This window comes from Cibotium barometz, chromosome 49 (genome assembly GCF_041138505.1).
Source record: "Cibotium barometz isolate CiBa-2024 chromosome 49, ASM4113850v1, whole genome shotgun sequence".
Lineage (NCBI taxonomy): Eukaryota > Viridiplantae > Streptophyta > Polypodiopsida > Cyatheales > Cibotiaceae > Cibotium > Cibotium barometz.
Window position 1 is genome coordinate 9,608,971 of NC_141094.1, and position 25,191 is coordinate 9,634,161.

General features: G+C 41.2%; 1 protein-coding gene across 1 annotated transcript; it reads right to left on the reverse strand.

Moving 5' to 3' along the window:
- Positions 1 to 16,447: 16,447 nt before the first annotated feature.
- LOC147610273 (monosaccharide-sensing protein 2-like) lies at positions 16,448 to 21,491 on the reverse strand. Its single transcript, XM_086786088.1, has 5 exons — positions 21,291 to 21,491; positions 20,401 to 20,967; positions 17,943 to 18,925; positions 17,393 to 17,584; positions 16,448 to 17,310 (listed from the first exon to the last, which is right to left on the reverse strand). The coding sequence occupies exons 1-5, from the start codon at positions 21,367 to 21,369 to the stop codon at positions 16,885 to 16,887; spliced, it is 2,247 nt and encodes a 748-aa protein (XP_086642214.1). The 5' UTR covers positions 21,370 to 21,491; the 3' UTR covers positions 16,448 to 16,884.
- Positions 21,492 to 25,191: the final 3,700 nt, after the last annotated feature.

A 25,191-nucleotide genomic window follows, 5' to 3' on the forward strand; every position in this document is an offset into this window, starting at 1 on the left:
CACCTCTTTGTTGTAGCCTACGCATAGGCCACCTTACCAACGCCTTCTAGCCTTTCTTTCCACTCGGCCGCCTAGCAACCGGCCCAAAGCCTACGCCCCACACTTCTCTTTCGGCCCTTCACACCTCTTTTATTATTTGTTACTAATTACATGTTAGCGAAAAGCATGAAAGCATGAAATGACAAAAAACAATGAAGGTAAGCATAATGAATGGTACTTGAAAAAGCATAAAAGCAATAAAACATAAAAAACAATGCGGGAAAAACCTCAACCGCTATGGGGTTTTAATTTTTTTACTTCTAATCAAAAAACAGAAAACACACAAGGCACCCTTGAGATCACACCCTCAATGTCCTTGCAAATTCTACTCTAATCTATCCTAATCCACGATTTTGCAATCAATGGAGCACTTAGTAAGAAGTAATGGTTAACACCCTTCACTAACTTAGGTGTGCGTTCCCCGGCAGCGGCGCCATTGTTTGGGACATCATAGCATAGCGGAGGCTACACTCCAACCCACACACTTGTCAATCCGTGAATGCAACCCGGTTAGCGCATAGAGGCTATCCCGAATGGGAGAAGATGAGTTAACCACACACTAATGACTTCTAGTCCTACTCAATCCTCCTTCATCACTCAAGCAATCAATCTAACATAATCAAAGCATCAAGATTAGGCTACACTTAAGCATAAAAATGCAACTTATGCAAAGAACCTAACATGCAAAGAGCTATCACACAAGCCTCAACTACACATCATTTCATGCACAAGCTTCATCACATGCACTCTACAACTCACAAATCAAAACATCATTAAGAAATCTAGATTAGCAAGTGTGTAGACCAAAACCTCATATCATTGAAAATGTAGAGAATAGAGAGTACAAGATTGAAGCAAGAATGGAGATGGAGAGCCTTGGGAGAGCACTTGAGAAGGAGCTATGGAGCAAGCTCTCTCTATGAGCCTCTCAACCAAATGACCAAAAGTCCCTTCTAGCTCTCAAATGGGCCACCTTTTATACAAAAATTCTAGAACTCCCAAAAGTTCCCATGTGGGATTATTGTCAAGCCCTCTCCCACATTCATCTACAACTTTGAACTCTTTTCAAGAGCCCTAAGTGTCTTTTTTGTTGCATCCTTGTATTGATCTTCATTCGTCATGCAACAAGGGCTCTAAGGCCATGATACATTAAGAACCAAGAAAATGGCATGCATATTGCAACAAAATGTACTTCGATGGTGACCAAACTTTGCAATTATGAATATGTGGACCCTACTCTCACTCTTGAAAAGTTTGGTCACCATCGGAGCACATTTGGTTGTAATGTGTGAGCCGAAGTTTCAATTTCGAGGGGGCTCTCTAAGGCCATGACACATTGGAAATCGAACATACAGAATGTATATTGCAACCAAATTTGCACCATCGTAGCACATTTGATTTGTAATATATGAGCCAAAGTTTCAATTTCCAGGGGGCTCTCTAAGGCCATGACAAATTGGAAACCGGACATAGGGCATGTACATTGCAACCAAATCTTCTCTAATGGTGTGACAAAACTTTACAAGTGTGTATATGTGAACTCCACCCATAATCTTGGAAAGGTTGGTTATCACCATCGGGGTACATTTATTTGCAATGTGTGAGCCAAAGGCCCAATTTCGAGGGAGCTACGAAGGCCATGACACATTAAAAACTCAACAAATGGCACAGACATTGCAATCAAATATACTTCGATGGTGCCCATCCTCACTCTTACAAAGTTTGTTGGTCATCGTTGGAGAGAACATTTGGTTTTAATGTGTAGGCCGAAGGCCTAATTTTGAGATGGATCTTTAAGGTCATGACACATTGAAAACCAAGAAAATGGCATGCACATTGCATCTAAATGTGCTTCGATTGTAAGACAAAACTTTATAAGTATGTATATATGGACCCCATCCTCACTCTTGCAAAGTTTGGTTGTCACTCACCATTCATCAGAGCACATTTGGTTGCAATGTTCAAAATGAAGGCCCAATTTTGAGAAGGCTCTCTAAGTCCGTGACACTTTGAAAATCGGGCAAATGGCATGGGCATTGCAACCAAATGTGCTCCACAATGGAGTCAAAGTTTGCAAATGTGTTAATGTGAGCCCCACCCTCACTCTTGCAAAGTTTAGTCACCATCGAAACACATTTGGTTACCCTGTGTGATATGTAGGCACAATTTTAAGGTAGCTCTCTAAGGCCACAACACATAGAAAATCGATAAAACAGCATACACATTACATCCATGGTGACCAAACTTTACATTTGTGTATATATGGACCCTACCCCTAGGCTTGCAAAATTTTTTCATCATCAAAGAACATTTGGTTGCAACACGCAAGCCAAATTCCAAATTTTGAGGGGGATATTTGAGGCCACAACACATTGAAAAAATCGAGAAAATGGATTACACATTGCATCCAAATTAAAGAGAATGTGGGGGGAGAGGGAGAGCTTCAAACCCTAGCAAGCAAACAAACACACACAAGAGAGAGCAAGACACAAGAGAGAGATGGATAAATGAATTTTCTTCTATCTTCTTCTTCTACTTAACCAACATAACATAAAGATAAGAGTACACACTATATAGGTTAGTACTCAACTACTACAACATACAAGGGTCGGTCCATAATGTGAGCCCGACTAAATGAGCTGGCGTTATAACTATGCCAGTCTCTAGTAATCCACACTATATAGGTTAGTACTCAACTACTACAGCATACAAGGGTCGGTCCATAATGTGAGCCCGACTAAATGAGCTGGCGTTATAACTATGCCAGTCTCTAGTAATCCAAAATGGCTGTCACACATAGTTTCTCATCCCGCATATCACTCATAATCTTACCAACCATGCGAGTCGTGTAGATGCGAAAGATATTACCCAGGCGGGTCATCAATGTTCGCCCATAGCACTAGTTGAGCTCGATATCTCAACACAAATGTACTGTGATGGTGTGACCAAACTTTGCAAATGTGTATATGTGAACCCCACCCTCACTCTTGCAAAATTTTAGTCAGCATCGGGACACATTTGGTTGCATTATGCAATTCAAAGGCCGAATTTCGAGAGGGATGTCTAAGGCCATGACACATAAAGAACCGAGAGAACGCCATATTGCAACGGAATGTACTTCGATGGTGATTAAACTTTGCAATTATGTATATATAGACCCCACGGTCACTCTTGGAAAGTTTAGTCACCATCAGAGCACATTTGGTTGTAATGTGCGAGCCAAAGTTTTAATTTCGAGAGGGCTCTCTATAGACACGATACATTAAAAACCGATCATAGGACATGTGCATTGCAACCAAATGTGCTTCGATGGTGTGACCAAACTTTATGAGTGTGTATATGTGAACCCCACCTGCAATCTTGGAAAGGCTAGTCATCACCATCGAAGTACATTCATTTGCAATGTGTGAGCCAATGGCCCAATTTCAAGGAGGCTACTGAGGCCACGACACATTGAAAACCGAGCAAATAGCACACGTATTGCAACCAAATGTGCTTCCATGGTGACAAAAATTTACAAGTGCATATTTGTTGACGCCACCCTTACTCTAGCAAAGTTTTGTCACCACCATCAAAGTACATTTGGTTACAATGTGTGAGCTGAAGACCCAATTTTGAGGGGCCTCTTTAATGCCATGATACATTGAAAACTAGACAAATAGCATGCACATTGCATCCAAATGTATTCCAATGGTGAGGATAAAACTTTGCAAGCTTGTATATGTGGACCCCATCCTCATCCTTGAAAAGTTTGGTCGTAACCATTAGGAGCACATTTGGTTACAATGTAAGAGCTGAAGGCCTAATTTCAAGAGCGCTCTCTTAGGCCGCAACACTTTGAAAATCGAGCAAATGGCATGTGCATTGTAACTAAATGTTCTCCACAATGTTGATCAACGTTTTAAAATGTGTTTATGTGGACCCTACCCTCACTCTTACAAAGTTTTAAAATGTGTTTATGTGGACCCTACCCTCACTCTTGCAAAGTTTATTTACCATCAAAGCACATTTTGTTGTCCTAGTGCGAACTGCAAGCCCAATTTTGAGGTAGCTCTCTAAGGCCACGACACATTGAAAATCAAGAAAACAACATGCACATTGCATCCAAATGTGCTCTAATGATGACCAAACTTTACATGTGTGTATATGTGGACCCCACCCTTACTCTTGCAAAATTTTATCATTATGAGAGAACATTTGGTTGAAATGTGCAAGCCAAAGCCCCAATTTCAAGGGGGCTCTCTAAAGCCACAACACATAGGAAAAACCAAAAAAAAATGGCTTACATAGTGTCCAAATGTGCTCGATTGTGTGACTAAACTTTGAAAATGTGTATGTGAGGGCCCCACCCTCACTTGTTGCAAAGTTTGAACCCCATCGAAGCACATTTGGTTACATTGTGTGAGTCAAAGGCCCAATTTCAAGAGGGCTCTCTAAGGCCACAACACATTAAAAACCGAGAAAACGGCATGCATATTTCAACGAAATGTGCTTCGATGGTGACCAAACTTTGTAATTGTGTATATGTGGATCCCACTCTCATCAAGTTGTCACCAATCGGAGCATATTTGTTTGTAATGTGCGAGCCAAGGTTTCAATTTTAAAGGGGCTCTCTAAGGCCACAACACATTGAAAACCAAGCAAATTGCAACCAAATGTGCTCCAATGATGTGACCAAACTTTACAAGTGTATATGTAAACCCCACCCACAATCTTGGAAATTTTAGTCATCACCAATCAGAGTACATTCATTTGCAATGTATGAGGCAAAGGCCCAATTTCGATGGGGCTCACTGAGGCCATGACACATTGAAAACTAGGCAACTAGCACACGCATTGCATTCAAATGTTCTTTGATGGTAACCAAAATTTGCAAGTGCATATTTGTGGACCCCACGCTCACTCTTGCAAAGTTTCGTCAATCGGAGTACATTTGGTTGCAATGTGTGAGCCGAAGGCCTAATTTCAAGGGGCCTCTTTAACACTATGACACATTAAAAACTAGGCAAATGACATGCACATTGCATCTAAATGTACTCTAATATTAAGCTTGTATATTTGGACCCCACACTCACTTATAAAGCTTAGTCTCACCATTGGAGCAGATTTGGATGCAATGTGCATGCTATTTACTCAGTTTTCAATGTGTTGTGGCCATGGAGAGCCCCCTCAAAATTGAACCTTTGGCTTGTGATGGTGTGAAATCTACAAGAGTCTATAGGTGGACCCCACCCTAACTCTTACAAAGTTTGGTCTCACCATTGGAGCACATTTGTTGCAATGTGCCAACCTAGCACCCAATTTCGAGAGGTCTCTCTAAGACCATGACACATTGAAAATCAAGAAAATGGCATGCCGGTTGCATCCAAATGTGTTCTGATGGTACCAAAATTTGCAAGTATGTATATGTGGACCCCATCCTTACTCTTGCAAAGTTTTTTTATCATCAGAGCACATTTCCTTACAATGTATGAGCCGAAGGCCCATGTTGGAGGGGGATCTCTAAGGCCCACAACATAGTGAAAACCAAGCGAATGGCATGCACATTGCAGCCAAATGTACTCTGATGGTATGACCAAACTTTATAAGTGTGTATATGTGGACCTCACCGTCACTCTTGCAAAGTGTGGTCATCACCATCAGAGCACATTTGGATGCAGAGTGCATGCCATTTGCTCGTTATTCAATATGTCATGGTCTTAGGAAGCCCCTTCGAAATTGGCGCTTTGGCTTGCACATTGATATGGTGAGAAATATTTGCAACAAGAGTGTATATATGGACCCCACTCTCACTCTTCCAAACTTAGGTCACCATTAGAGCACATTTAGTTGCAATGTGCGAGCTGAAGTCCCAATTTCAAAGGGGCTCTCTAATGCCACGAAACATTGAAAACTAGGCAAATGGCATGCACATAATATCCAAATGTGCTCCGATGGTGATAAAACTTTGCAAGTGTATATATGTTGACCCCAACCTCACTCTTGTAAAGTTTAGTCACCGTTGGAGCACATTTGGTTAAAATGTGTAGGCCAAAGACCAATTTCAAGAGGGCTCTCTAACGCTAGGATGCATTGAAAATGGGTAAATGGCACACTTATTACATCCAAATGTGCTTTGATGGTGACCATACTTTACAAGTGTGTATATGTGGACCCCATATTCACTCTTGCAAAGTTTGGTCATCACCATCCGAATACATTTGGTTGCAATGTGCTAGCCGAAGGCCAAATTTGAGAGGGCTCTCTAAGTCCACGATACATTGAAAATGGGTAAACGGCACGCACATTACATCCAAACACACTTCGATGGTGACTATACTTTACAAGTGTGTATATGTGGACCCCATACCCACTCTTGCAAAGTTTGGTCATCACCATCAAAGCACCTTCATTGCAATGTACAAAAAATACTAGTTTGCCTCTTTAGATCATTAATAAATACAATTTAAAATCTACAAATTACTATCTTCCTCTACATTTAGCACTTTCATTACAATGTACAAAAAATGCTAGTTTGCCTCTTCAGATCATTAGTAAATACAATTTAACTTCTATAAATTACTATCTTCTTCTACATTTAGCACCTTCATTGCATGGGTACATGGTATTTATTACTGGCCCCTTGATAAATTAACTTCTATAAATTACTATCTTCTTCTACATTTAGCACCTTCATTGCATGGGTATATGGTATTTATTACTGGCCCCTTCATTGCATGGGTATATGGTATTTATTACTGGCCCCTTGATAAATTACCCTCTAGCATTTGTAACCTCAGGCCATACTGACCCAAATCATCTTCTGGCTGTTTTTTTTTGGTAGGTTGAATTTTTCCACCGATTCAAAGCAACACATCTAGAGTCCAAGCTACAGCTAAGATCATTGGAGTTACTTAAGCCTTTTTTTTTAAATCGACGATTGAGGGACAGGTATTCATGTTGCTGTGAATACCACATCAAAATTTCCTTTTTGAAAGATGTATTGAACCACATGCGCTCTCATAACTATCGCATCCATGTAGAGGGATGCCATTGCAAATGCAAGATTTATAACACTGGTGATTCCAGCATAGGTTATTCATCCTCAGGCCATATTTTAACGGTGTCACGTAGTTGTGGGAGTCAATAATCTGCTCAGATAAAGAGGACACAACTTTCTACGATAGGAAGTGTCTGTTGTGGAGGAATGCAAACTATGGTGTAAAGAAGTTAGTATGCTGCCATTTGAAGGCCAACAAGCAAGGACAAAACATTATTGTGAAATTTTTTGAATATGTGAAGGTGGAATACCATAAGGGAAACAAGAAGAAGAGGAAAGATCCTCAAAAAGGAGATGCAGTGTTCCCAATTCCTACAACTCCTGAAGACCATGCTGAAGTTTTTTATCACACACAATTATGTCCTCGATTGGCAGGCACAACAATTCAAGAACTATATTCTTAAATTCTTGGATGATGTGGTTGTCTTAGTCATAGACTTTGCAGAGAATTATGCATTCAAAGAGCAGAATAAGATTCTATCTATGCATTGGCGCTCCACAATGCACAATATTTGTACACATAACTTACTATTGTAAGACAAGAGAAGTTGTCAAAACAGTTCCCTTCTTTATATCAAATGACAGAGTGCACAATACATTGTTTGTCCATCATTGCTTCATGTTGCACTACTATACGGTGGTGGAAAGATTTGGGGGCTACACCAAAGAGGCATTGGATTTGGTCTGATGGGATTGCTTCACAAATCAAGGCTACACCAGGATTTGGTTTGATGGGATTGCCATCCCTATTTTGTCACAAGGTAGTTACTTCTTCTCCACAAAACAAGGATGGCAAGGGAGATCATGATGGGATAGGGGCTATTGTAAAGAGGACACTGACTCACAAACAATTGAAGCTCGATATGGAATGCTTTAAAGCGTGTTGTAAAAGTTGTTAATTTTTACAAAGATAAGTTATTTTAGAGAGCTAAATCTAGTTGTCCATTAAAACAAAGGGAATATGCTTGTAAATTTTGGGAGGTCAAAGTGGGAAATGTGAACAGGGAGGTAAAGTGGAATTGCAAGTCTATTAAGAAATCACAATCAATGCATGCTATTCTGTCAATATACACTCAATGCTCGCCTCTCAGCATGTATCTCACTTTGATGTATAATGCACATTTGTTAGGCCCCCATTATGAGGAGTAGCCATGGTGCATATCTTTAGTGGGAACCCCGACTTAGACGCCGATGGGGTCATTATTGTGACCATTGATGATGGTTAGAAGATGGTCAGGGGTACGAGCGTCAGCTACCCTAGTTGGGGGGTCCTAGGGGGGCTAGCGGCCCCCCTAGCGGGCGTTCAGGGATGGGAGCCCCCAAGGTGACGGTATGAGGAATATTTCCTAGAATATTCCCTCGGATACCAGGTCCATCATTAGTGGCCGTTGGTCAATGGTTGGTGGACAGCATTCTTGATACGTGGGCGGTCACCGTGTCTATGCAGTGTAATCACCCTCATTGTATACGTGTCTACCACACCACCTAAAGTATTATATATGGACATGAGTCTATCTAGATCATCATCTAAGCTCTACCTGAGAGCGCACGGGTGGACAACACCATCACTTGTACCTCTTTGGTATACTCAGAATTTTAAATTCTCTCATTGTGTATCTATTGCATTGTCTATTGTACTTTGTTTTGATATCTCTTTTCACTATGCCATATTCTTATATATTCGTGGTCACAACCCTCAAGATCCAATAGGAATTGCATCCAAGAAATTAGCATGCTTTTGTGATGCATGCATGGGCGTTGGAATAGATGTGTCAATAAAGCACATGTACAACCCTGGATGATTCACACCTTGGTTCGTCTGCTTGATTTAGCAGCCCCTGTGGGAATGAGGAAGATGCGTATGATGACGCGACATATGAAGGCCATCATGATGTGTTAGAGTAATACACTACATGTTGATGACACTTTTACACTGAATCCAGAAACTACAACCAATAAAGAGGGTGTAGGCTTTTACATGGTTAAGAGTACTACAATTAAGCAACGTGCTAAAGAGAGCTATGTTGATGAGTGAGAAAATGAAATTGCCAAGGGGTCTTATTTCATTGAGGGTCTATATTACTTATCAAGATACCCATGGAGCAAATTCCAAAGAGAAGGAAAATGTACACTATCACTCTAGAAACCTATGAGGTAATCTGTAATAGCATCCCCTTTGAAATTGACATGTAATCACCTTCACTGTGTAAACATGGTGTTTCGAAAATTTTATGTGCATTTATGTACTTGTGCTATCCTTTTTTGTTGAGAAACTTTAACTTATTATTGATGATCACCCACAACACCTAATACATACTCTGTAATACAATATATATCATAGTGTCAAGCTCTGCCATCCTTTAAAAAATGCAGTGCATAATGTATCTTCTACCATGCTCCCATCAAAAGAACAATGTGTCAAAAACACATGCAAAACAAATCTAGTAGTGCTATAGATACACACATGCAAAACAAAAATGTCCCAATACATACATACTTAATAGAACCAATAAAGACTACTAATTAACACATCAACTAAATTTGTATTGTAAGATAACACTTGATGGTGCTACTAATTATCACCTCCACACACTGCTAAAATTAACACCTAAATAATGCTTGAAGAACAGAGTAATTACTAAAAGTGAAAAGGTAGATGAATGAGGTTTCCACAAGAGAGTATGATTTGGTCAACTTAAAGTATTCACTTTACAAAATCTCCAATGTTTGGAGCATCAGCTCTACTACATGGTATGTAGTTGTAAGAACCCCTATATTGATGTGTAGCATACATATGGTGACTTGGAAGATATAGACATATGAACAAGCACAAAATAGTTGGGGAAAGTGTACTGATTACAAAAGATCACAGCTTCCCCATAGATCTTCGTCGTAGCATCAAGCGTTTCAACTTTTGGACTTCAAGTCAAGGCTAATTTGAAGATTCCTCTTCAAAATGCCTCTACATCTCCTTGTGTAGCTTTCTTTCCCTTTCTTCTTGAGCCAGCCTCTCTATCTTGATTTGTCTCATGCATTTTTCTTGCTTCCACTTATCCTCCTCTGCTTCCCTTACAAATTCTTCATGCAATTTCTTCATCATAGCATCTAAGAATTTGTCTTCTCTTGCTTCAAAGGCATATGTTTCAGTATACTCTTGACGATTGTCCCTCTGTAGCTATAAAAACAGCCAAGTATTTAGGTCATCCTTCAAGAAACATTCTCTTTCCTTGGGAGTTTGATGGTACATCTGTGTGAGTACTAACCAGGTTCCCACCTCATCATGACATACCTTATAAGTGCTATCGCCGCGAGTATCAAAGTGTTTTTCTTATTGAACTGAGGGTGGAGATGCCAAAAAGTCTCAAGCTTGGCTACCTTGCATTGTCGAGTTGGCCTCTGCACAATTCTCTTGTGCGAGCAGACCGACTAGCATTTTCCTTTGTTGTGGAAATACTATATCAAGTATACCATAGAGCTTAGGTCTCCTACATGCGCTCCAAACAAAAACATGGAAGAACTGGATGCACTAATTCAAGAACTCATAGGCATCTTTTTGATAGAGCACATAACGTTGGTGGTTAACTTCATAGTGGACCAGGTCACTAATGTAAGAAGGCTACTTTGCACAAAATTGGGTTTCAACAATATGACACAACAAACCATTGAGGTCTAGAACAATAGCCCTTCTTTCATCTTCTTTGTGCTTAGATACCCATATTGGGTCGGGCAAAGAATACCATCCTACGAGGATAACCCCGTCTGAGGGATGCACAAAGCACAACTTGGCTTCAATTTCTTGTAGATGATCACGACGACACTTCTCTAGCTAATGATGCACAATTTGGATCTTCTTGGACACTTGACACACCGAGGCTCTACAACAAGATTGCTTTTTCAGCCAGTCTCACTGTCAATTAGTGGAACAACTGCACCATCGTGGATTTCCAACAAAAAGCCACAAAACTTTGTGATAAATAGGAGCTTGGGGAGGTACGAGCCTCTGTGACAAGTACTCTGATGCAAACTTGAATATTTTACTATTAAAACAAGTGTGGTAATATTTACCTAGCAATGGCAAGTGCAAAACAGGTTTTGAAACAAACATAGGAAATCCCAGCTATGCGAATGTCATAATTTTTTGCAAGCACATGGTTTGCTGGACTTCATTTCATTGTAAGCACTTGCAGATTGGGCTTTGGCTTTTTTTTACAGGTGTAACCCGTGGTGTGTGCACTATATTTTCTTTCTTCTTACTATTCTTGTGCAACAAAGTGCTCCAACGATGACAAATCATCTCCCACTTCCTTGTTTAGATCAACCTTATCTTGACCTCCTCTGGCACTCCCACACACTTCTGCAATAGGTTTGGCTTGTAAAACGTGACTCCCACATCCTTTTTCAACTCATGCTTCTCTAGGCCTTTGACCATACAAGCTTTCTCATGATTCATGTTAGGTTTGGGCAATGAAGCATCTCCCACCTTGTTCTTCTCACCCTTCTCTTGGCCTCCTCCTTTAGTTCTATACTCACCCTTATCTTTTGCAAGAGTTTTGGGCAATGAAGTGTCTCGGTGCTTGATCAACTCATCCTTCTATTTTCCCCCTCCTTTAGTATTATGAACTTCATCCATAGCCCATCCATAGGTTTTACTCCTTGTCTTTTTGCCACCACCTTCTCCAGTTCAACCTTCCTAGCTCCTATTACCTGCCCCTTGTTCAACACAACATTCTCTTCTCTTTCTGATATGTCTTTGATCACTTCTGCTACAAGGTCCTTGTCTAGCTCACTTATTTCTACTGCTTCTTTCATACCTGTCTACACTTCATATACAACAACTACCACAGACTCATTAGCATTGTCTTCCTTAGCATTACCATGTGGCTTGGTTTGCATCCTACAAATTCCCCTTCTCTACACCCTGGCCTCTTCTGCCACCGCTCTCACTAGATGTACTCCAACCAGCCTCCACCAAACTCTCATCTACGCATGTGCTCTCCTCCAATTCCTTTCTTAACTTTTGCAGCTCCCATTTGTTATCATCATTACTGTCAAAGCTATCCTCTTTGCTATCGGTATCCTCTCGACTATCATGGGCATCACTGCTACTATCAACTTCAATGTTGATTGGTGGTGAAACAGGAAGGTCTTTAGTCTCGGTAGTGGTCCCTCAGGTGGACACTCATTGAAGGAGTGAATCCCCACATCATCCTTGACCATTCCACCACCCGCATCATCCTTGACTAGCCTTGAGGCTACCTTGTCTTTCCCATGTACAGATACAATCTCTTGATGCCCTATTCTTTGAGCACTCTTCTCTGTTGTTGTATATTTTGTAAATGAGAAAGGATGGTGATCTACACAGTCACACATGTAAACATAAAATACATTAGAGCATTACTTCTTGGAAACACAAGGAAACGTTATTAAGTAGCATATACAACAAGAAGATGCTAATTATCACTAGAAGAGGAATAGTGCTAATTAATATATACTGCAACTTACCATTGAGAGAGAGATATTATCATGTACTACTACTAGGCATACATAGAGGTATGCTGGAAGCTAGTTCATAAAGCAAGGTGGGTGCTAGTTAGCACATAATTTATCTTAACCATAGCACTAAATAGCACAGCTACATTAGGCAACGTGCTAAGTAGCTAACATTAGGTAAAGTGGTACTTAGCACTTGCTACATAAGCCAGAATGCTAACATATATGAGGTGGTGACCTTAGACAATGTTATTTAGCAGTTACTGAATTGAACTAAGGCAGGAAACTGCTAATTAACAGTGCCTAATGTCACCTACTTCTATTTAGCATTTTGGCAAGGTGCTATTTAGCAGCCATTGGGTAAAGTGGTACTTAAGACCTGCTACATGAGCTAGAATGCTAAATAGCAACTGGTGTCATTGGACGTTGTTAGAGCAAGTACTAAGTACCACTTTATCTAATGTCAGTAAGTTGCTAAATAGCACCTTGCTATATGAGCCAAAATGCTACATGAGTTAGAATGCTAAATAGTAGCTGGTGTCATTGGGCACTGTTGACTTGAACTATGATAAGGTGCTATATAACAAAGTACTAATTAGCACATCTTGACATGCTAAGGAGGGCTTGCTTACATCCAGCATAGTGCTAATTAACACCAGTTGACATCTTGCATAGTTCTTAATAGCATTTCTCCTAGATGGTGCTAATTAGTACTCTGTAGTATGTCAACATGTGCTAATTAGCACTCTAGAGTATGTCTACACAGTGCAAATCAGCACTCTGTAGTATGTCTACAAGTGCTAATTAGCACTCTGTAGTATATTTACAAATACACACCTATAGACATACTACAAAGTGCTAATTAGCAACTGTTGACATACTAGAGAGTGCTAATTAGCACCTGTATATATATGAAGGGTGCTAATTAGCACATGTAGACACACTATAGAGTGCTAATTAGCACCTACAGACATTCTACAAGGGCTTATTTAGCACCTATTGATATGAAAACTAGCTTAACCACACATATAAAATGAACTTATCTCCATCAAACCGCTTGGAAGCCCACACAAGACGTGGCACTTGATGGTATCTACATACTACAATTTACAAGTCTACATTTTTCGCCAAGTTGGCATGCAATTGCAAAACAAAGGGAGTGGCTAGAATGTTTGCAAGACAGAACCACAAACATATGTACCTCCTAGTTCAGAGCATGTAAACTGCATGCAACACATTTTCCCTTCACTTCCACCTTCTCAATGACAAGGAGAGGGGTAGATGATGGGTGAGGAGAGATCCGAAACCATTGTACCCAGCATGTGCTTGTCGACGCATCTCTATCACCAATTCATATTCACCTTCCAACTCCTTAACAAACTCAACTTGGATTTGCATGTCAAGTTGGCATTTTTTCGCCAAGTTGGCATGCAATTGCAAAACAAAGGGAGTGGCTAGAATGTTTGCAAGACAGAACCACAAGCATATGTACCTCCTGGTTAAGAGCATGTAAACTGCATGCAACACATTTTCCCTTCACTTCCACCTTCTCGATGACAAGGAGAGGGGTAGATGATGGGTGAGGGGAGATCAAACCATTGTACCTAGCATGTGCTTGTCGACGCATCTCTATCACCAATTCATATTCACCTTCCAACTCCTTAACAAACTCAACTTGGATTTGCATGTCAACCTACAAGATTAAACACATGCACATAAGCCACTTACAAAAATGACAGATTATAGCATGTGGCCACATTACAATAGAAATCAAAGAGTTAAACCCGTCACCTCCAACCCCCAGAGATTCGCAAGCTCGTCATCAACGATCCCTGGAGCGAGCAACTTTATGGTTAACTTATGGCTGGCTATTTGCACACACAAAGAAAGTCTGGTTGGCGAGTCGGGGGTTGTGTTAGGAGGCAAAGTAGCCAATGCCTCTTCTGCAATGTGTATCATCTCTTTTAGGGCTTTGACGGTTGAGTACACTTTGTCATTGCTCTTCTATGCAATCCTTGCCTCCTCAAAATTTTATTTCAGTGAATTCAAGCTACTCTGCCAACTGCTCTGCAGGGTCTTCTCTACATCAACAACCAATTTGTTTACCTTTTCCATATAGCCTAAAGGGATGGAGGAAGGATTACCAACCACAAACTCTGAAACCCGCCCATATGTATCTTTGTTCGACACTGGGATTGCTGCAAATTTACTACTTTGTAGAGATTCAGAGTGGGAGGCCTCTTTGTTCACCACCTTCTTTTCCTCCTTTTTCAGCAAAAGCTACACAAAGAGAAAGCGTGGCCAGCTCATGAGACGAGTAGGATCATGGCATCTTTTTCACTACCACTCATATGGGTCCTTGTTGGCAGCAACACAAGGCACCAAGTTGCTTTAGGAAAAAAAAACGTGTCAAGCAACAATCTATATGAACTAGGGACATTCTAGAGGTTAGTCTAGATAAGCCATAGAACAGTTTGAAGGCTTTGGATAGGAGTCAGGTGAGCCTAGTGGTAGTCATGATGCAAGGAAGACTTAGCTACTTGAATTACAATACTTATTTGCATCCCCACAACACTGCAAATCTCATAGTATTAAAGTGGGTTACATAAGATATACATGGTTACACTCCAGACGCCACATAAATAGACTTCAACACACACATAGATAGTCCAAATGCGTTAGTAAAGACACAATCCATTGTTTACAAGACTCATCTTCTTAACTAGCTGGAAATAAGACACCACTCAACACAATAATCTCCTCTCTATCTTAAACGACAAAAGTCCTCCTTCTGTCGTCCTATGAACTAGCATCTTTTCCTTCTTAGCTCATCCGAGCACTACCTGTTGTAATCGATTATAACAATGAAACACCACCGGCTCATTTCATCTATTTTGGCGGTGAACTATAGGCTTGTTCACCCACCAACACTAAAGGAGATGGGAAAACATTTGCAAAAGAGAAAAGACTCATAAGGTATCTTATTTCCTCTCAATGTGAAATGGAGTATGCTACCTAGGTTACTATAAAAACCCAATGTCTAATGCCCAAACGACAAAATAGCTTCTAGACTTGTCTTTTTTTTTCCCCCAAGTTATCGTTGTCATAGAAAATAATGTTTAACAAGATCTCCTATGTGAAGACATTCCAATGGAGTACGCATACAAATTAATTCATAAGATGAGAAAGAACATTGTAAAAACATTATTGTGCAATAGAAAAAAAACTAAGGGTGAAAAATGCATTTTCAAAATACAACATAAGCGAATTGCCCTCAAAATGCCAATCCTTCATAATCATTGTGTATATTATTTCCCACATCATCTCCTTTCAAGGACTTTCTTCCCTTCACCTAAATATTGCAAACATGTTAGTGTTTGGGGTTTTCCACCACCTTTTTTTCTTAACACTATTACTTCACTTAGCCACACAAACTACTTATACCTTCATTGTCTCCCTAAGTGACAACATTAATGCGCACACTCCTAGCGTTACATTTATAAACCTCTTTGCTTTAAGAAGTGTCCCTTTATGAGAATCTATTGCTTGAAGTGATGCTTTAGTTCTAATATGTTGTGGCGTATACTTGTTCTCACAATATTTCTTATCGTTACTGCAAAATAGCGCACTAAAATGAAACTCATGTAAAGATCTCTTTCTTTATGGTTTTTTGAGATAAATGTTTCTAAAACAATTTAGCTGAGGTGCATAGTTGCAATTCTCTCACTTTCCACATGATATATATTCAAGCCTAATGCGTCACTTGCAAAAGTTAAGCTTACAAATTTGATGTATGAAAATGTAAAACTTCAATAAATTCATTCTTTTAATTTCATTGTTATGTAAGTTGTAAATCATTTTATTTAAAATTACTAGGGAGACACACAAATTGAAATATTTTAATTTGAGAATATTACATTCTTGGTCTTTTCGATCATTTTGAGGAGCTACATTTGGATTCTAAAAGCTAGAAAAGTGACTAATTTTGATTATTTTTCTTTCCATTTTCATTGATGCCATAGTTTTGAAACAATATCTTCATAATCAAGCATTGTGCACAGAAGGGGAGGGGGGGTATGAAATCAAAGCTTGTTTTTTGTAGGCTCTTATTGGATGGGCTCATATGAAATCAAAGCTTGTTTAGGGTAGGCTCTTACTAATTAGTACCAAGAAGGGCTAGTAGAAAACTTCAAAAGTGTGGGTGACACGTGGCAATAATCTTTTACCAAAAGTGTGAAGAACAACTTAAGGAAAGGTCCGGGGTTAAGGTGGGCAAGTGTAGTGTGAAAAGGTGTGTTGGTAGCCGGCCATTGAGATTACAGGGCCTTTTTGGAGTGGTAGGCAAAGATCTCGGAGATCACTTCCAAGGGAACGCCTTTGGTCTCGGGGACCCTGAGGAAGACGAAGAGCCATGAGATGATGCTAACGACGGCGAAAACGCCGAAGGCGCCCGCCAGGCCGACGGAGTTGATGAGCAGAGGGAAGGAGTCGCTCACCACCACGTTGCTCAGCCACATTGTGGCCGAGCACACCCCTATGCACACCCCCCTCACCCTCGTCGGAAATATCTCCGAGCACACTATGTTCGGTATTGGCCCGAACCCCGTCACAAATGAGCACGTGAACACCGCCAAGCTGGCGAAGCTCAGCACTGCCTGCACCACCCCCGCCGGCACCACCAGGCTCGTCACCACTAACACCACCAGCGCTACCACCAGCACCGGCAGCGTCGCCAGCAACAGCTGCCTGCATCTTAACATGTATTAACACCATCAGCTTACTGTATTACAATGCCAAATTGCAGCAGATACATATTGAATGTACGTGCCTTCTTCCTGAGCGATCCATCAAACGCATGGCCACCACTATGCATGGAAGCATTAGCAGGGACACCAGCCCGCTAGCAAGCAGCGAGGACGAGTCCGAGCTCAACCCTACTCTAGAGAGGATTGCATCTGTTCCGGAATCTTCCAATATTTGTGGGGTGTAATATAGCACAGCATTTATACCCGAAAACTGCACAACACATTGATTAGCGAGTGATTAATTCATGGGTAGCACCAGTATTAATTAATCAACCAAATCGACTAGCTATGGAAGCTCAACTTCTAGGATGTAAGATTAAATGCATGGGTAGTACCAGGATTAATAAATCAACCAAATCGACTAGCTGCTATGGAAGCTCAACTTGTAGAAGGATGCATGTGAACTAACTAATGACGGTTGCATTCAATCTCTAGTCAGCTGATAAACTATTTAGCACTTACTAATCTTCTCGATTCATAATGATTAGATGTAGCTATTAGTCATGGTTAACGATAATTACTCAACAGGCAAAAGCAATTAAGCGAGCAACACTGTGAGTCGTGATTACCTGCTGCAGGAATTGAAGGCCGACTCCAACGACGAGGGCTCTTTTGACTCCGATATCGGAGAGCTCGGACCAAAGGGGGCCACTGACAGCTGTCTCGGCGGGGTGGACCATGGCAGGCCCAAGAGCTTCCTCATCGAGCACCTGGGTCATAGACTGTGCAGGCTGGCTGACGAAGGCGGCCGCGGGAACGCCCTCCACCTCATGGAAGGCCGCGCCAACAGACCCCACCACCTGGTCCGGATTCTCCTGCAATAGGAACACCCTCTTAAACTGCCCCTCCTCCTCGCCTTCTTGCTCCCACTTCCAAGCGAGCTGCCACCCACCTCCTAAGTTACCTGTACTTCCAAATATCTCTGTTAAACTCCCCTGCGATGGATGCACATTGGATAAACTCGGCATTGCATTAGAGCTTCTCCTTAACCCACCCACCGTGGGACTCGCCCCTAGTGCAGGAATGCCCATTGCCCCACTAGTCCCTTCATAATACGACTTAGCTACATTAGATTCATCTAGCAATGGAGCTGATAAGTCCTCATCCACCTGCTCATCATAATTAAAATCTTCATCATAGTTTGCACCCCCATTAGCCAAAGGTGACCTTGCTGCTTGGCTTTCTTCATCCCAATTCGGCTCACTTAGATGATTGGACTCATCAGCAGGCACCATCTGATCAGCTAGAGAATCGAGGTTGCTCTGTATGTTGCCCAGAAGAGTCACCATTGGGTCTAGCAGCCCAATACTTGAGCCTCTCAGGCTCCCTGCCCTTGACAGTAGCCCATGCCCTCCTTGCTCTTCATGCAGTAATAAGGGCGTTGCTATCCAAGACTGGCTGTGCTCTGGCTCGTACAGCACAACGCCTTCTACTTCTGTTGCATCAAGCTTCCCATCCTCTACGGTCACTGCCTCAGCTGGCTTTAGTAGGTACTCCTCAAACGCAATGTCACCTCCCACACCCAATCCTTCCACCAAGAGAGCCAGTTCAGCTGCATGAAAAGCAACAATAGTTAAGACTTTTTCTTCCAAAAACATTGCACATATCTGTTGAAAACGTGGGCAAGAACCATCATTAGTTACAAACATGAAAACGAAGGGAGGGGGGGCGGCGCAGAAGGAAGAGGCAGGCAGAGGGGCCGGGGGCACAGGTGGGCAGAGGTGGAAAAGAGGGGGGCTGCAGTCGGCGGGCAGGGCAAGGGCGGCACAGAACAGGGGGAGAAGAGCCAAGGGCTATGGGGTAGGTGAAGGGGGGCGGAGCTAAGATGGGGCGCCGGCAGCGACGCGGATCAGGAGGGGTGGAACGCAGCTCTTAGAATGTTGGATCTTCTGAATTACATGTAGTCTCTTCCTCCTCCTCATAAGATTCAGAGAGGTTTTCTGGAAGCTCCTCTGAAACTGTCGGGACAACCTCATCCTCCTCTAAATAGGATCTGGAGAGATCCACCTCCTTGAGAACTATCAGGTTGACCTCATCCTCCAAATAAAATTTGGAAAGATTCGCTTGCTTGATCTGTGGTACTCAGTTGGATATAATATCCTACACAATTAACCATGCAATGCTGATGAGGTCTTCAAACTTCAAATATGCACAAGTTCAAGCCATAAATCTAGAGCAATAGAGCTTGAGGAGCTAGCTCTGCAAACTATTGTTGCTGATCATTTTTGTCATAGATGAGGAACAAGACTAAGTGCGGGATGAAACCACCGATAATGCCACATGACAATGCTTACCTACATGAAACACACATCAAAGCAAGTGAACCCCCCTTATAGTGTCCCCAAGATTTGAACACAAGACCTTCCTTTTGAGAGCCCTAAGCTCAAACCATTAGGCTAACAACCAAGGGACAATAATGAGCATATTTCCTCTGCACAAGTCCACCAACACACTTAAGTATTAATTAAACAATATATTACAACATACTCCACCAGCACACTTAAGTATTAATTAAACAATATATTACAACATACTTTGAAATTGCAAACAACTTGGAAATGCAGACATTGATCACAAACTTGACTAGGCTAAAATATTGATTGATATTAGTTAGCATAACCTATACTTCTGATTAATACTACCGGGTCGTAAGAGAGGAACAAATAGATTAAGTTCGAATTCAAAGTTGATATCTGTAGATTCTTCAAGTTCTCATTGATGTCTCAAATGTTGATGGTAAGAGGAACACACAATCATTTTAACTTCATTGGGATAAGGCTTTCCTTATTGTAAGGGTAAGGAATGGTGTCCATTTTTATTGAAAACCTAGTTTTCATTACTCTAGTAAATGGCAATACCCTCATGACAAGGGACATGATATGCTAGCATGATAAGGAACACGGTATACTCCATGACTAATCTGTTTATTCATTTGCTTTCATAGTTCTTGATCTTATGTAACACTATCAGAAGCACAATGATACTGAGAATGTAATGAGTGAAAGGACTTAAAGATGAGAAGAGCACCTGCTACATCTTCTTTGCCACGGAGGCCTTGCAGTACTTGCTTGGCAGCAGACATGTGGCCTTTACTGACAAGCCATCGGGGGGATTCCGGGAGGAAGAAGGTGCACAGGGCGAGGTAAGCAAGAGAGGGTATAAAGAGGATGCCCAGCATGAGCCTCCAATTAGGGGAGGCACTGAGAGAGAGCCCAAACACAACACAGTAAGATAAAAACTGTCCACCTGAGCCAATCAGCTGCGGGAACGTGGCAAGCTGGCCTCGAATCTCGGTCGGGGCTGACTCAGCGATCAAGATGGGCACTATGGTTGTTGCTAACCCTATGCCTGCTCCTGTTAATAATCTGCCCACCAGCAACACATACACTGTTGGCGACCATACCATCACGCATCCCCCTATAGAATATGCCGCCGCTGATACGCACAGCATTGTCCTCCTCCCCCGCCAATCAGCCGTTGGCCCCGCTGCCACCGTGCTTGCCACCGCCGCTATCAGCGTCGCCGCCACCACAAAGCCTTCCAACGTCGGATTATTCTCCAAATTAAACTCCGGCTTAATGTACAACAACGCCCCTAAACTCACAAACAAATCGTCCATTAGACCCGATGATCATCACCTCATTAATAAGCTAAATCAGCTCTAAATCCATCACACACCCCACATTTCCTCGTGTTAGAAAGACTACACGTACAGGCAAGCTAAGCGAGAACGATCATTTTATATTAATTGAGTTTTACCCCCTGCATGCTGCTCTCACTCATTAAAAGCCTAATCACGACCTAAAATCTTGAACACTGAATCAATCATGTTAAATAAAGTGTTAGCACATAATTTAGTGCATAAATCATAACAAACACAGGCTTGTAATATATATTTGATGTAGAGCAGCTCACACCTGCTATTGCACTACTGTCCCATCCTTGCAAAAGATTGCCAACAGCCGCAGCAAGTGCTACCACGCGCGCTCCCTTCATTATAGGGCAGGTACTAAGCTAACCTGGTACTGAGATCTTACAAGATGGGATCCCAAGAGGCGCTGCAGAAGCGACTACTAATACACAAAACCACAGAAATGCAGCATAGGCCTAAAGCAAGGAATTCTCCAAAGTAGCTAATGCAGCATTGCAGCCAGCTTAATCTTAAGAGTGCAATTAAACAGGCCGATTAGCAAGCGGGCGGTGTGACACCTTCGGCAGATGGACAGCCCTTATGCGTCCACGTGCCTGCTTGTAGACACGTGTTGCAGCTATCGAATGCCATGAGAGAGTATAATATTTGTCGCTTGAGACCCCGCTTCTGTTTTTGCGTTACGTGGCGGTGGCCACACAACAGTAGGGGCCTCCAAATCGTCCTTTAATGAGAAAGGGACCATAGAAGTTCTCCCCCATTAAAGACATTCTCCCCCAATGAATCATTACTAGCATTTGCACCGGCGCATTGAGCATTGCTGCTGCCTATTAAGGTTTCAGGAAAGAACTATTCCCTCTCTACAATCATCTCTCTCTCTTTCACACACACGTGCACATGCACATGACCCTTTCCCTCTCTTGTCACTTACACACTCTCAAATGTTGAAACTCTCTCTCTCTCACACATGCACACACATATACACACCCACACTCTCTCTCTCTCTCTCTCTCTCTCTCTCTCACACACACACACACACACTCTCTCTCTCTCTCTCTCTCTCTCTCTCTCTCACACACACACTCATGCACACACACACACACGCTCTCTCTCTCACGCACACATACACATATGTAAATATATAGTATATACAATACTATGTTTTAGATACAGACACATATACTTATACATATATACATGTATTTAAAATTATAAATATAAACATCGACATAATTTAATTAATTTTGATTAAATTTTAATGTGCGGAGATGGGTGATAAGCTGTGGTCACTTTTAAATATATAGATAGATATATCATACACACGTCGAAACAACACACACACACACACACACACATATATGTATATACACATACATACATACATACATACATATGTATGTATGTATGTATAAATGTAAATAAAAACACACACACACACATGTATACACACATATACGTTTATATTTTATTAAAAGCTACTTTTTATTCTCTTTCTCTCTCTTTTCACCCTCTCCCTCGTTACATCTCTCTCTCTCTCTCTCTCTCTCTCTCTCTCTCTCTCTCCAAGTTTGCCCTATCTCACTCTCTCTCAAGCATATTCTACACATAGATACAGATGTACGCACATGCATGCATATGCTCTCTCTCTCACTCTCTCTCTCTCTCTCTCTCTCTCACACACACACACACACACACACACATGTACACACCACACATACACTAATGCAAATGCATACTCTCTCCTCCCACACAAACTATCTCCTCCTACATAGAAATTATCTGCCTCTCTCTCTCTCTCTCTCTCTCTCTCTCTCTCACACACACACACACACACATGTACACACCGCACATACACTAATGCAAACGCACACTCTCTCCTCCCACACAAACTATCTCCTATATAGAAATTCTCTGCCTCTCTCTCTCTCTCTCTCTCTCTCTCTCATGCACACACACTCCCTTTCTCTTCACTCACACTCTCTCTCACATAGAAACTCTCTCTCTCTCTCTCTCTCTCTCTCTCTCTCTCTCTCTCACACACACACACACACACTTAAATAGATTTACACACATATATAATTTTAATTAGTTAAATTTTAGATTGTAAGGATGAGTGGTAAGGTGTGCTCACTCTCAAATAAATGCATCTTACATGTAATCTCTCTCTCTCTCACTCTTAATATTAAATTTTAATAAGTGGGGATGCATGATGAGGTGTGTTCACTCTTAAATAAGTGTATCTTATATACAATGTCTTTTGTCTTCTCTTTTATATACATATATGTGTGATTGTGTGTACACATACACAGGTATGTGTGATTGTGTAATGTCTTCACGCGTGCATGTGTCGTGCAAGTGTCTTAATTGTGTGTATGTGTTAATGTGTATTTATTGTGTGTGTGTGTGTTTTTATTTATGTGTATCCATAGCGAGTGTCTACATGTACGTGTGTGTGAGCATGTGAATATACTTGTGTGTACATCTATGTGTGTGCACGTGCAGGTGCATATGTGTATGTGAGTGTGTGCATGTCCGTGTGTGTGCACATGTACTTGTGTATGTGAGTGTATTTATGTGCTTGTGTGCATGTATACACGTGTGTATGTGTTCAAGTGTGCATATCTCTATGTGTTGCACATGTGTCCATGCGTGCAAGTGTGTATGTGTGTTTGTATGCGTGTGTGCACGTATCATGTGCTTGTGTGTGTGTGTTGTGTGTGTGTGTGTGTGTGTGAACATACATGTGTGTGCATCGACATACATATAAATCTATTTATATATACATGCTTTCATACCTATAGATACACATATATACATAATATATATACGTGTGTGTGTATGTATATTCTCTCTCTTACACATGCACATAATATAATATTAGAAGATATGTATGTGTGTGTGTGTGTGTGTGTGTGTGTGTGTGTGTGTGTGTGAGGAGGAGGGGGGAGGGGTGGGCAATTTGCTTTCTAATGTATTTATATATATATATATATATATATGTATGTATGTATGTATGTATATAAGAAACTCATTCAATGAGTAAATGGTTTGATGGTGGCAACTAATTGTGAGCCCCAATGCATCTAGGCATGTGGGAAAGAAACCCCCAAACACTTGTCTTTTCTCCTCCTTTATCCTTTTCAAAAATTCTCCCTCTCCTTTCTCCTTTTCAAAAATTCTCCCTCTCCTTTCTCTACGTAAAGGGGTAGGCACTCTTCCTTTATCTTGTATAGACTTTCTCCTTTTCAAAAATTCTCCCTCTCTTTTCTCCATGTAAAGGGGTAGGCACTCTTCCTTTATCTTGTATAGATGTACATTAAATTTTTTTTAAGTTTTTTGGGAACAGTAAATATACATAATATATATTAACAAAAGCATGCGTTACAAAAAGTTCACTTCCCTTAGATACATCAGATTCATCAAAAAGTTCACTTCCCTTAGGTTCATCAGCCAGAGGGATTCTTATCCATACCAAGGTCTTCTAAATTACAATTAAGTAGCTTGCATATGAGATCCCACATTTCATCCTCCCAAACAAAGGAAGATTGACTCCAAGAGATACGATAACCTAACTATATACAGACAATCATCATGGCCTAAGAAGTACATCCTTTTGGAGACTGCTCCTCCAAAACTTGCCCGCCTACCCAGATCTTCACAACTAGTCTTGTCCCCAGAGGGTTCTCGATGAAAGCCACAAAGGTGTAGATAGGTTGCTTCTCCTTTAAGTACCATCTTCTTGTCTTTGGCCCAAACTTAGGTAGCTTTGCTCTCACATCATATCATGAGTATCCCTCCATAATGTCAATAGTTAGGAAACCCTAATATGTGTACAAGAGTCTGCTAGTCTGTGGAGCAAATCATCTAATCCCATCCTGCAAGGTTTGGATGAACTAAAATATATCAACATCATTCAGTTTATTAACATGATATATTGACCAACACATATGGATACTTTTAGACATTAGCTCTAGGACATCTACCCCAATGTTCACCTCTTTCTGAAAGACTATATTATTCCTAGAAATCCATATCTCCCACAAACAACAAAATCTAATGATATTAAATACTAAATTTATTGCTCTCTCAACATCATCCAACCTACCAAGGACCCAATCTCCCCAAAATCCCTGAACCCCTAGACTGTTAGATACCCATTTCCCAATTCT